This window comes from Scophthalmus maximus, chromosome 2 (genome assembly GCF_022379125.1).
Source record: "Scophthalmus maximus strain ysfricsl-2021 chromosome 2, ASM2237912v1, whole genome shotgun sequence".
Taxonomy (NCBI): Eukaryota; Metazoa; Chordata; class Actinopteri; order Pleuronectiformes; family Scophthalmidae; genus Scophthalmus; species Scophthalmus maximus.
The window spans coordinates 24,092,234-24,105,811 of record NC_061516.1 but is presented as its reverse complement, the minus strand read 5'-3'; the positions used below and the strand labels follow the sequence as shown (position 1 = coordinate 24,105,811).

The 13,578-nt window shown below is 43.4% G+C and overlaps 1 protein-coding gene across 5 annotated transcripts in view; it reads right to left on the bottom strand.

Moving 5' to 3' along the window:
* The window catches only part of cadm1a (cell adhesion molecule 1a), a 344,647-nt gene extending 331,777 nt beyond the window's left edge, over positions 1-12,870 (bottom strand). For 4 of the 5 annotated variants that reach the window (XM_035625134.2, XM_035625136.2, XM_035625137.2 and 1 more), the window contains exon 1: positions 12,736-12,870. In XM_035625134.2, coding sequence (XP_035481027.1) covers positions 12,736-12,808 — 73 coding nt within the window. In that variant the 5' untranslated portion in view covers positions 12,809-12,870. The remainder of the gene's footprint in view (positions 1-12,735) is intronic. The other variant, XM_035625135.2, reaches the window with a different exon arrangement.
* Positions 12,871-13,578: the final 708 nt, after the last annotated feature.

Sequence of the window (13,578 nt, the reverse complement as noted above, 5' to 3'; positions counted from 1 at the left end):
GGAGGGTGGGGTCTTCGCGGCAACTTGGGGCTTTTTGATGGGTACAATGTACAATCAGAAACACAATACAGGGCAGCTCACCTACAATTTAGCATCAATGGTGTTTATCTGTGGAGTGGGGGGGGGGGGTTGACAAACTATACCAGTACAAGTGCTGCTTTTCAATTGGAAGGTTGATATTTGCTTATTTTATTTACTGCAGATATAAAGTGATTTTTTTTTTTTACTTCAAATATCCATAGTCTCTGAATGTTACTGCATGACAGGAAAACACACACACAGTGAACTGGATTCAAAGTCTGTCAGATCAGAGGCTGATGGAGAGCAGGGGCTGGTTTGTCCTACTTGCTGAAACACTGTTGTTTCCAGGGACTGATTAATTTTGCTCCGGGAAATAAACAAGCCGCATTTACACCTAGGTCCTTGTTATTTTCCGAGAAAGGGTAAAAAAAAATTTACACTTGTTTTATGATCTTTACCTCCGACTTGGAAGTTATGTTTTCATGGCTGTTTGTCTGCCTTTCTGAGGGATTACTCAAAAACTACTACTTCGATTCCCATGAAATTTAGAGGAGGGGTGGGGCATCCGGATAAACGAGCCAATCCAGGAGTTGTTTCTTCAACACGGCGAGATAGGGCGTTAGCCTTGGCGGAGGTATGCTCTTCTAAATACCTGTTGTCCGATTTAATTTAATATTTTCCCATTACTGCTGGTTTCTTCTGTAAAATAGCCAGGCATTCTGTAAACTTTTCTTTGTTACAGAAGAGATGGCCAAACTTGCTGACAGCCTCGGCTTGCAGCAGAGAGCATAGCATTGAACCAAAGGTGCTTTGTGAATCACATTGAACATCTTCTTCATTCATCTTGGTAGGAAGCAGAAGCCGACAACTTGATCAGGAGCTCGCCAGCTCAAAGAATATGACACTCAAATTCATAAATCACTTAATCCTTTGCTTTTTGAAAAGCAATTCTTTGCTTTGGATGGAAACCTTTTATTACCCATCGTTACAACCCACCAATCCGAGCACTGTGTGCCACTTTTACAGGCTGCTGGAGTTAATGATTACTTACGTCAATGTAATCACACAATGTACAGTATGTACAGATGGGCCAGAAAAAGAACGTGCTGTAATTGAAATAATCCGTGTTTAATGCTCAGCATAGTGTACATGTGCAGGACAAAAAAAAAAATGGAAGTGAGTGACCAGCAGAAGAATCGAATTCCTAAGGGTTCTAACTTGAATGTGCAATAGCACCACGCTGATTGGCCAACGATGTACTGTAATGGTGCGTACACACCGAACGCAAAGCGATTTTTTCGCACGATGAGATTAAATAAAAAGTCAAACGAAGTGAAATCTTTTACTCCCACATATCGGTTAAAAGAATAGCCAATAAATAAATATAATACGTTACATTTAGCTAGCTCAGTGTTCATCACTGATGAAGACAAATGTCTGAATTGTCACGACAATAACTCAGGAAGGTAATAAGTTCTGTCTCATACAAAAGAGAAGCCGATCGTGACACTAAATGTAACCAAGAGGAACTTGCTATCTACAATTTCTGCACAAGGGCCCCCATTGTTCTTTGGCAGGTAAGATTTTTTTCTTTTCTTTTCCCCCTGTAACATCCAACTAGGACACAATGAGAAAGGAAGATGGTGCATTATTGTGAGCCGGTTGTCTGGCATCGGTGCAGAAAGTATCAGTCAAGGCAGAGTTACAATGGATGAGACAAAGGAACGACAACTGAGCACAGTGGGGAGACGTGATCCGGTTCCATGGTAGAGACACAGTAACAGCCTGAAGGGTCTCATCAGGAGCAAATTCACTGAAATGTAATACAAGCTGGAGTGTTATGTAAAATGAAAGATGGGAGAAGCCAGATCACTCAGGCCTACTGTGCTCCCGATTGCTGATGCATACCTGTATTGTACTCGGCAGGGCATTCATTTCCCCTCCGATGATTACAGCGGAACACCAGCTGTATTGTTTATTTGCTTGAAAGCACAAATGATATGCATTGATTCCTTATTCATTCATTGTTGAACTTGGCATTGTATCTATGAATGCTGGGCAAAACGGGCCCAATTACGGCGAGCGATGCCTCCCTGCGACTCGGCGGCGGAGCAAAGAAGATAAAGGCCTCAAACTGGGAGGAAAGGAGCAATCAAAGGCCACTTGTTGTCCTTTGAAAATTCAAAAAAGGGGGAATGGAAAAACATTTTGCTCGCCTTGAATGACAATGATTCTCTTGGGACCTCAGATAAGATTATTAAACCACGAATAATGCATGGCGCCTTCCACATTTCTTTGTCTTCCACTGCCGTAACCCACCACACTACGGCTAGATGATTGGTCGGTATGATCCTAAAATGTATGATAAATTACATAATTAGAGAAATAACACATTCAACCACTAACCACTCGTCTCTCATAACTCGCAATAGGCACCTTTTTCAAATTCTTGAGTCAGCATTACAGGGAACTGATTAATCAAGAGATTATGATCATTACATGAATCGGTATAGAATAGAATTTTATTGTCCACCAAAGTGGAAAATTGTCTTTGCTTCACCAATAAACGAGCAACAGTTGCTGTTTTTATGTTGTCACTTGTTTTTATGACTCTCTGTCAATGTTGCTTGTTTTAATGATCTCATGTCTTCATTTGGTCGAGACGAAGACAATTTTACACTTATTGGCTGACAATAAAGTTCTATTCTATTCCATTTTATTCAATACCTATTCTTTCTGCAGTTGCAGTTTCACTGTACACGATGGTATAAATAGCAGGGCAATTGGAGAGCACATATATCCGCCAAGGCTAACGCCACATCTCGCCATGTTAAAGTCATCCTGGATCCGTCTGTTCATCTGGATCCACTCCAGAATTTAAACGGTAAAAAAAAAAGGCAACTGAACAAATGAATCTCACTTTGTGCACATCTCTCCATCTCTACTGCCTGTCAGACTGGGCGACTGGCATCATTGCACCACACGCAAATGCAGAGAAAAATAGCAAAATATCTCCATAACATATCATCTCTCTACCCCAAAAGAGAAGCTGAAATCAGCAGCGTGGGATCACTTTAAATATCCTGAGAATGAACGTGAGATTGTCCTCAAGGACAAAAATTGATTTTACGGGAAAGAGTGGATGCCATACACTTTTAAAATATGTGCGTCCATCTTCGAAAAACGCCGTCCCTCAGAGCGACTCAAAAGTATTCGTCCAATTTATAACTTTAATCCATAACAAAAAATACGTGTGGAGCATTTCCACATCAACCATAAAAATGTAATATCGAAATAATTTTCCACATCACGGATCTCGGCTGAATCTCTGCTGCATTCGGTGACCTCGAAGTTACAGACACAAACAGACATTGACCCGGATCTGACCCCATAAGGAAACACACAAACTTTCCTGGCTCTGGGGGGGGGGGGGGGGGGGGGCTGACGTGTGTGTGCGCATACGTGTGTGTGTTGCATGTGCAGACAAGATGAGTCTGGCTGCACCTTCAGCAAATTGGCAGCTTTTCTGACAATCGTTTAGAGAACTGCTGTCAGCACTTCTCTCGGCATCAATTAGTGGAGAAAATAATCAGCAGATTAATCCATAATTAAAATAAACATTAAGTGCAGTTGGACACAAAAAAGTTGGACGCAGCTCCTCCATCGTCCAACTACAACAGTGAAAATCCTGCTTTTACGTGAATGCCTGAGTAATTATACGATATAATATAAAATCTAACGGTCACATCGGACATTTTTCTGCAAATTTGTGTTTTATCCCTGTTGAACGTGTTTGGTCAGGAAAGCGTCCATGTGTCAGACACACGGGACATATCCGCTTCGCCCGAGGCAGCGCTCTCATGTTGCCAGGGCTCCTCCTCGTGCTTCATGATAAAAAGGCCAGAATTTCGTGTCATCGTTTTAACTGCAAGAGGGAAAAACACCTTTTTCCTTTAAGGTGGATTTTCGCGTTTTGACGCCCAGAACGTGCGTTTCCAGTTGGCAGCCTGCTGATGAAAGACCCAATTTTAACACAGCAATCTCCATAATATAATCTGAGATTATGTTAAAAGTTTTTTAAGAAGATAGATCAGGCAGCACTTTGGGGTTTTGACATTGTGAAGGCGGCAAGAAATTGAACCGGAGCCCGGCTGCTGCAGGAGCACCAGTTTCTAAATAGTAGGTGACGCCACACAACAAACAGAGCGCTACTCTACAGTGACACAGTTTCTCAGTGAATTGACGTAAGCGAAAGACGAACGAACCAGTGCTGATTTCTGACTGAATGAGACAAGTGAGGGGATGGAGGGCGGGATGAAGCGAGCTGGGGAAATGTCACAAAGAGGATGTGCTAAAGGGCTTTTTTCATTTCGCACAAATGTCACCAGGAAACCGGGGGTTGTTTTCGTATGTTTGAAATGACCTGGGGGTTTCCTAAAAAAAAGTAGCGCATTAATGATCTTTAAACACCACACTGTGTGTATACACACACACTTCTCAACAACAACTAGTAGCCGAGATACCATAAAGTAGGGCCAGACCTATATGGATTTTTTGGGGGCCGATGCCGATACCAATATTAGGGAGTAAAACACTTCTGATAAAGATATGAGCAGATACAAATTTTATTGGCAATGATTCCCAAGTTTTACTTTAGAAAAGCCTTATGACAAAGAAATCTCATTGAGGCTTGATATTTACAGTTTAATCAAAAAGGTAATGTCTCACAAACAGCTTGAACACACACACTTTGAAATAAATCTGCCGTCTCCGAGCAAAGACGAGACATTGTACGACTGTTTTCAGCCCCAACCGTGACAAGTAAACAGAACCTTTCTGGCTAATGTTCGTGGCCTCCTGCATTAAATTGAAATTAGGCTTTTTAACGTAAATCCGGTCCTGACATAAAGTGAAAAAGTGCCGTCTACATGACATGACGCTAATCCCAGAATTAATGCATCACAGTCTTCTCATTGCCTGAGCTCCTGAGACTCGACCGATTCCTTAAAGTCGTCAGCGTTCGTGAGTAGAGAGAAGCTCGAGGACTCGGCCCGACAAGACCCCCTGCTAGGGATGTTCCCAGAATTTTTGCACTCACCTCTCCGTAGCCTTTTTGCGCAGCACCATTATGTAAATACGATCATACATATTTAAATGTCAGTTGAATTTGACTAATTTCTCTTTATTTAATGGCACAGCACAGTCTAATTCCGTACCCAGGCCAGTGGGCTGCTTTCAGAGCGGCAGATTGCCGCCCCCTCCCCAACCTCCCGAGAGATTTGGTTTTTAGAGCGCGCTTACATGACGTCCCACCAGTTGGCGGATCACTAACAAGTAGGCCATAAACCTTTTTTTCTCTTTGATTACACTAAGTACACTAAGTGCACAGAGGCCAGATGCGACACAGCCCAGTCATCTGTTGACTCGCCAGCAGACTCACTATAGGCTGGGGCGGGCGGGCGAGCGAGAAGAGGAGGAGGAGGAGGAGAACGAGGGGGGTCACTTGGGGTCCACTCCCTTTAGGAACATAACCATTGTTCTTCATTACAGCAGCGGAAAGCTGCTGGGGGGTACAGACGGGACAAGTCCATTTCCACACCTGTTTTCCATCACCAGGGCTCCTACCAGCTTGACTCTGAGCCAAAATGAGGTCTTTAAACAAGGATTCAACAAAGTCTGACACGTGTTCTCTTTGTATCTGAAGCTGCCCGTCATCAATGTTTTGTGCCAGTTCAAGCTTTTGTCTTTGTCTAAAAATAGCATTTCAACAATTATGAGACGCTAAAACTCCAGTTCAGCAGCCAATAGATCTCTTTCACAGCTATACCTTACAAGGTATTACCCAATGGACTTCATTTCAGATACAACAAATATTTATGATTGTAAGAGCTTATATAGTGCCCATCAGCTGTGTGTTTTTTTTGTCTGATGATGGTGTCTCGTTCTGGGATTGCTATCTTTTGACATTTTTTTTTAACAGCTCCAGCACCTGAGGCCATGTCATCACGAATAGACTTTTTGAGTGCCTCAAACTGAGATTTCGGAAACTCTGCTGAACAAGTTTTGCTTAAGTCCAGAGTTGCGATTTTGTCAGAACAGCTAGAAATGAAGACTTTCAGAAAATATTGCAAAAGCTGCTTTCAGACATGCACGGGAGACATTTTCCTGAATTGTACGTGAGAACCGCAAATGTCACTCCGGAAATTTAGGTAACTTTTCCTGCCAACCCCCTGGAGATCGCCTGCTGAGTTCTTCATCTGTTAAAGGCAAAACTCCGGAAAATGTTCAGACCCCATTTTCTGTAGTTTATGTCGGAAATCGAGCTATGGTTGTGGCCATTTAAACGCAGCATTGATAAGGGTATAAAATCATAGATAATGCATGGAATGTTGCATCGATTGCATTCACAAGGTTCCACTAACCAGGCGATGCAGCTAATGCTACAGCCATTTCTGAACAGTCAGTGAGTGGATATTGGACAATGGCGCTCAAGCTATTGCACTTACTATTAAAATAAAGTAATGGATAAATACACTCAACATTTAATTGTTTCAGTTCATATTATACTACCAAGAGAAGCATGAATGACTAATTTAGTACGCTATTAATAACTACTCTTGGCATGTCTACTTAATTAAGTACCAGACCGGGTCTTAGTCTGTGCACCGGTGTAAGGATTTGGATTTCAAGGTTAACCGAATACATTTGGGTTTGGACTGTTGGTCCAACAAAACAAACAATGTAACAGTGTTGCTTTGGGCTCTCAGAGGATTTTCTTTTTCATTATTTTTCATTATTTTTTGGGGATGAATTTTGTGAATTAAATTAAACATTCGTTTCGGCCTTAATCATAATCTTTCCAGCGTCAGTGTTTGCACACAGAAAGGATGACTTTTATAAAACCTGCATCTTATCCATTATTTAAAAAGGTACAACGCTATTACATTTCTTTCTGATTATAGTTGTGATTTTTTTCTATGATTATAGACTGGTCCAAATGTTCTCACAACTTAGCGTCACTTCAATTCAAAATCAGAAGAATTGAAGCAGTTGTTAGCTACGCCAGAAATCTCAGCATCTCCTTCTGAGCGGGCCCCATGCTGCTCTGTTCATCACAGCTGATGTTCGAGACCAGTTCGCTCCACAACAGCTAAACAAAACTGATGTTAACAGTGCACGCTTTTCATTCTCACTCCTCGTCTTTGAGACCAGCAATGTCATTTTCTAAGAAAGCAATGAATCTGTTGGAAAGGAACAAGCAGCAACCTGGCAATCATGGAAAGGCTTGATGTAAATAATCCAATTTAAAAAATAGAAACTGCAACCTATACTTTGACGACTTCAAGAAAGAAAAAAAATAACTTCACACCAAAGATTTTTCCATAAAATCTCTTTTCGCTAAGTGGTGTCAAAGGATATCGCCAACATTGGCCGAATGTAGAATAATCCTTCATATGATCATACCCTTGAGGCTGTAAAGATGTAAGTTCAAACAGCTTTCAGTAATAATCAGCTTTGCACAATAATCAGTGGTGTGGCAGTAAATAAAGAAAACTGTGAACTCGGGGGGGGGGGGGGCAGCAACCGCTAAAACATACAGTAAAATATATGTTTTCAGCTGGGCGTTTATTGAAGGCTTAACATCCCGTAATGAAAAATAGATAATCCTTTTGCTAAGATGTGCACGCCAGGTGACAAAAGGTGCGACGAACAATGCCGCGAGAAAATAGATGGATCAAGTCAACACGTGTTGTACCACTGCAAAGTAAAAAGTTCCAATGGGATCTACTTACTCCTCCAATCGTCTGAAGAAAGCATGAATATTCTTTGCTAGTAGAAAACCACACTAGAATTTCAGACTGTCCTTCAGTGGGCATAAATACGCTTAAATATTTGCTTTTATCCACCGCAACATAGATAGGAAAGATAAACCGGCATCCAAGATCCAAGATCAAAGATCCGAGAAAAAAACAACATCTATGCATCTTAACACACCTACATTTACGACCTTTTCATGGTGAAGCCATGTTAACATGACGTTTATTCTTTTTCACCACACAAACAGTCCCTGCTCTCATCTGAACTAACCCGCCGTTACATAATGTCACAAAAATGAAAGCAGACACGCTTCTCGCTTTACTTGCAGGGTTGCCCAAACAGAAGTTTTCAAGTCTCAGCAAGCTCGTGGTCAGAGCGTGCTGCGTTTGCACTCTATGAACAGCTGGAATGCCTCTGGTGTTCTAATCTGCATTATGATTGGACTTGCTAAATATTTCTATACAAGAACCTCAAAAGGAAATTGCATTGAATTGACTAATGATTATGCCACCCTGCATATATTCCAACAGGATACATGATATGCCGACATGGCATTTTTTAAACGCTATAGGGCAGCATGATCTGCGCTCTTATTGCAGTCAGTATGGAATTCAATATTATTGTTCCATCTTTTCTTGGGGGAAAAAAGGGCTTTTTATGAACATTAACCCTTGCAATTCTGGTAAAATTGGTCCAAAAATGCCTTTTCCAAGACATAACCCAAAATAAATTGAACACTGCTCTTGAACACTGCTCTGAGAGTGCATGCATGGTCTTGGTCTCTTTTGAAAGGTAACACTCTGGAGTTTTATAGAATCACTGTAAGTACTACTGGCATTGACCCAAGTTTGAACACACCGAGTTTGAAGGATATATACTCGCCCTGAAATGCCTGCAGAAGACTGTGGCTGGGACCTTTTAGTTGGAAAACACAATGGCTGTGTCCAAAATCACCCACTCATTCACTACCCCCTACTCACTATAAAGGGAATTCTTTGTAGTGGGCTGTATAGTGCACTCACCAGCTACGATTTTGGACACTACTTGAGTCGCGATCGTAATTACGTTTTTGTTGGAGGATTATGACGTAACTACAACGACGCCGGCGGTGGACGATCCCATTATATTTAAATTATTTATTTTACACTTGAATTAATACTTATTAGTAAAACACACTTTGAATTGTTTGTTTAAATAAAGGAACATGTATATGCCTTTGTTTGTGTTGTCGTGCGCTGCTCCTTCCTTATATTATTTTAGCGCCACAAATCACATTTCTCCTTCCTGTTAAACAAAACCAAAAAACAAACTACAAAACTGCTCTAGCTTGTCTCGATAAAATGCCCGCGAATATCAACTTGTCCGTGTGTATTTTTACCATTTTTCAATGGGTTTTGACAAAAATTAGGCGAAATAGAGCAAGAAGAGAGAGAAGGCTGAGACGTGTTGCTGCTGCGAGACGCGCTGGCACTCGCGCTGCACCGCCGTCGTCTCTTCCCTCCGCCGTTTATCGGCGCGGCGAGCGCAATGCATTATGGTATATATTGGTCGGTTAGTGACCATCTGTTGTCCACTACTTTTCACGGTCCATTCTGGGATACAATCAGTGCACTATATAGGGTATATGAAATTTCACTAAGAATTCGGACACCACTACAAAATGGCGAAGGCACTATATAGTGCACTATATAGTAGTAAGGGGGTGATTTCCGACACAGCCATTGAGACCACAGCATAAAAGCCTTACACCAAGTCCCAGTTCCAGGTTTTGATAAGAATACAACTAATATTTTACACATGTTCATCCAAGGGCATCTCCAGGCTCCCTCCAAAAGAAGCCTTGCTAACCACTCCTGAACAACCCTCCTCTGTTGAAGAATATCCGGTTTTCTCAGTGGTTTTTTGGCCATTTTCTTTAATAACTTTTAAAAAAACATTTGATTGAATAACATTCTCAAAATGCATAACGGCATACGTACGCAGGCAAAACTCCGGTCGACTACTACATCACTTGTTGACTTATGGGGCGGCGAACTAACGATTCTTTTCATAATCGATCAATCTGTCGGTTATTTTCTCGATCAAACGATTCGTTTTTTTGGTCCATAAAGTGGTGAAAATGTTGATCGTGTTTCCCAAACCCCAAGATGATGTTTCGTTTTGTCCACAGAACAAACATATTCCGTTTTCCGTCACAGAGGAGCAAAGAAACCAGAAAATATTCACTTTAAAGAAGCTGAAATGAGAGAATTTTGACTTTTCCCATAAAAAGTAATCAAATCAACCATTTATCAAAACAGTTGGCGATTCCTTTAGTAGTGAGTGGTGGTACGTGTTTCCAAAGGATGAGCATTATCTCTTCGTAGGTAAACCCTATAGCCACCCTGATCCCTGAGCAGCAAGAGCGATGGCAGTCAAACGTACTGAACTGTGAATACTTCCTCATAAATCCATTTAATTTGGAGCACTTGGTGTGATATGATGACAGTATGAGGTGGGCCCATGTGCCAAAATGGAACTTACAGTTAAGGCTGAAATTAATTAATGCCGCCTTTTCTCTCCCGACTGCACAGCAGCAACAAAAAAAACAAAAACCTGATAGCACCAACTTCTATTTATTTCTATGGAGGGGAAGAAGAAGAATAAACCCGCACGCACACACAAATAAACAATGCCCGGCACAATGTGTGCACCACGATGAGCTACAGGTAAATAATTGATGGGCTTTGTGCGGCAACCGTGAGCTTTGTTTGAAAATCAGTGGAGCCACATCCATGGAGGGCATAAAAAGCGACACTGTCCAGAGAAACATCAGGGCCCCGTTTAGATCCATCTCGTGCTTTCCAGGACAGTTATAACCGGCTTGCATTCCCCCCCCCCCCCCCCCCAAAAAAAAACAATATCACTGTGCCCTCCACTTTAATGGATAAAAACGTCGTAATGGATTAAAAGCCTGCTGGATAATCCACAATGTGACAAACGTGGACATCTGCCTCTCGCACCGTCACTCTCACAATTACAGGCTCTATAACTCAGCATAAAAACGGCTTATATATATAAACATATATATATATTTCCTGCAGCATCTTTGCACTTTTGCAATTGTTCATGACTTCACTTGAAAAGGGAAAGCTGTAGTAATAGGAAGGGGTAAAACGCTGTTATGAAATCAACCACAGAAGAAGATAACACTTTTTTTTAAAACCCTGTGCAGTTATGTAATTGTGCAAAAGATGTTTGAATGCAGGGTTGTTTTTTTTTCCCTTCCTCCAGCAGCAGCAGCAGCATGTGCGTGGTGTGGGAGCTGCCCCCCACCCTCCACACCGCCCCATGACTCCTGGGGTGGGGGCTATTTCTGCATCATTATCGCATCAGTGTGCAAAGACAAACACGCCCCCCCCCCCTCAATTTTAACCGTGCATTTCTCCAACATATAGCAAAGAGATAATGACACCATATAAGCAGAACACGCCATCCCGTCTTAGTGTGTGTGTGTGTGTGTATGAGAGTGCGTGCGTGCGCGCGTGCGTGTAAGTGAGTGAGTGTGAGCGCGTGCGTGTACGTGAGTGAGTGTGAGCGCGTGCGTGTACGTGAGTGTGTGTTCTGCGCGTGCGTGAGTGTGTGTTCTGCGCGTGCTTGATCCCGCAGCCCGCCAACTCCAGCAACATCACTCGAGCCCCAAAAAAGCGTTCGAATAATAAAAAAAAAAGGAAAAAATTTGAAAACATGTGTCGCAGCTTTTCCCCTCACCAGTTTTTTGTCGGTTTTTTTCTCTGACACATGTAACTGAAAAGCATTTCGACAGGCCTTCTCGTGTTTTGGTGATGATGCTGCTTGGAAAAAGGAAAGAAAAAAAAAACCCACGGTCACGATATTTACGAGAAGAAAAAAAAAAAAAACACAACACACAGCATCCGGAACTCCGTGGGATATTCGGGCAAAATAACCTTCCCTCGTTTGCCGGCCACGGCCCGCTAGTAGCACGCTGGAACTAAATACCTCATTCGAACCGGTGCGAAGTGCCGTTCAATTCGGCGTTCGTCCGAGACGCCGAGCGGCACTTTTCATGATTGATATTTCAACTTTCATAACGGCTGTGTGACGGGGAGGGGGGCTCGCGACGAAACGCGGCACGGTGACCCCGCGGTGGACGCGTTCGAACACAACTGAGATTGAAGGGGGGGGGGGGGGGGGGAAGAGATAAACTGCTCGTCCGTGAGCTACACCTGCGCCGAATTCACGCGGCGCCACTGCGTCACCAATTCCTCTGGAGTTACCGTCGACTTTGTGTGAATTCTTCCGGACCGGGGTGGCGTTGGCTTAAATCGGCGCGCTTCCGAGCGGGAGTTCGCCGTGGCGGGTCTCCGCACGCTCGCACGGGGGCTGCTGCATATTCCACTTTAACGCATCGCTGTGTTTCGTTTTGTTTTTCACAGCAGATCTGGCTCCTGCCTCCGCGCCTGAGTGGCCGGGACACGAACACCCGACTCATCGCCGGTGTCTTCCTCTGGGCAGTTTTGCGCCACGCAACGGTCGGTGGAGTTGCCAGTTGTGCTGCGGGGCAACCGCGATTTGCGCGGAGGAAAAGTCGTGCGTCTTTTCCCAAAAGCGGCGTCGTCGTCTTTGTCAACGGCCCTGAAGGCAACAACGTCTCCTCCGTTCTCTTCAACTTTACGGACACTTTACTTGGTTTGTGTCCCCCCCCCTCTCTCTCTCTCTCTCTCCTCCTCCTCATCATCATCATCATACATCCCAGATGGTTCAGCTGCGCACGGGCGACACATCTCGTCCCCCCGTTCAAGAAAAACGCATCCGAATGTGTGTGCGGGGGGAAAAGTGGCCGGATTCCATCTGAGAGGGGAGCCAAACGGGGTGATGCTTAAAATAAAGTCCTACCTTTGAGAAGAGCCGCCTGAAAGACGAATGAAAAGAGAATAGTCGCCAGAGAGCCGCAGCCTGCGTTCGCCATGTTGGACACCTGCTTCAGTATGGCAGCGAGCGCGAGGCAGCTTCACCTCCAGCTACAGCGGGACTCCGCTTAATGAGATGCGAGAGAGGGCGGGGCCCGTTTCACCACACTCCTCTCATTCGCATGGGCTTTTTTAATACACATATACATAGAGAGAGAGAGAGAGAGAGAAATCGTGATGCTGCTTGTGACGAATGCGTTGTGTTACAATACTCTTGATTTTACTGAGAGTGTGGATTAAAGGGGAACTCGGCAAGGTTCTCGGGGCTTTTATGGTTGTTTTGTGCCGCACGAGTGGCGAGTGTAGGGACGGTGTGTGTGTGTGTGTGTGTGTGGCTCTGTGTGTGTGTGTGTGTGTGTGGCTTTGTGTGTGTCTGTATGTATGTGTGTGTGTGTGTGTGTGTGTGTCTGTCTCTCTGTGTGTGTGTGTGTGTTTGTCTCTGTGTGTGTGTGTGTGTGTGTGTGTGTGTGTGTGCGTGCGTGCGTAGTGTTATTGGATGGTTCCCAATCATGTGGAAAACGGTTCTAGTACTTTTTATTCCTTCACGTCTAATGTAGTAATGTAGTTCATGTAATCTGGATTACACGTAATCAGATTACCACAATATAAGTAATTATAAACAGACCAGATCACATTTTCAAAAATGTGGAATTGCATCACAACTACAAGTTACATTATTGTAAAGGTCTGATTTTACTGAGAGTGTGGATTTACGGAACCTCGACAAGGTTCTCGGGGCTTTTGTCCTTGTTTTGTGCGTGTGCGTGCG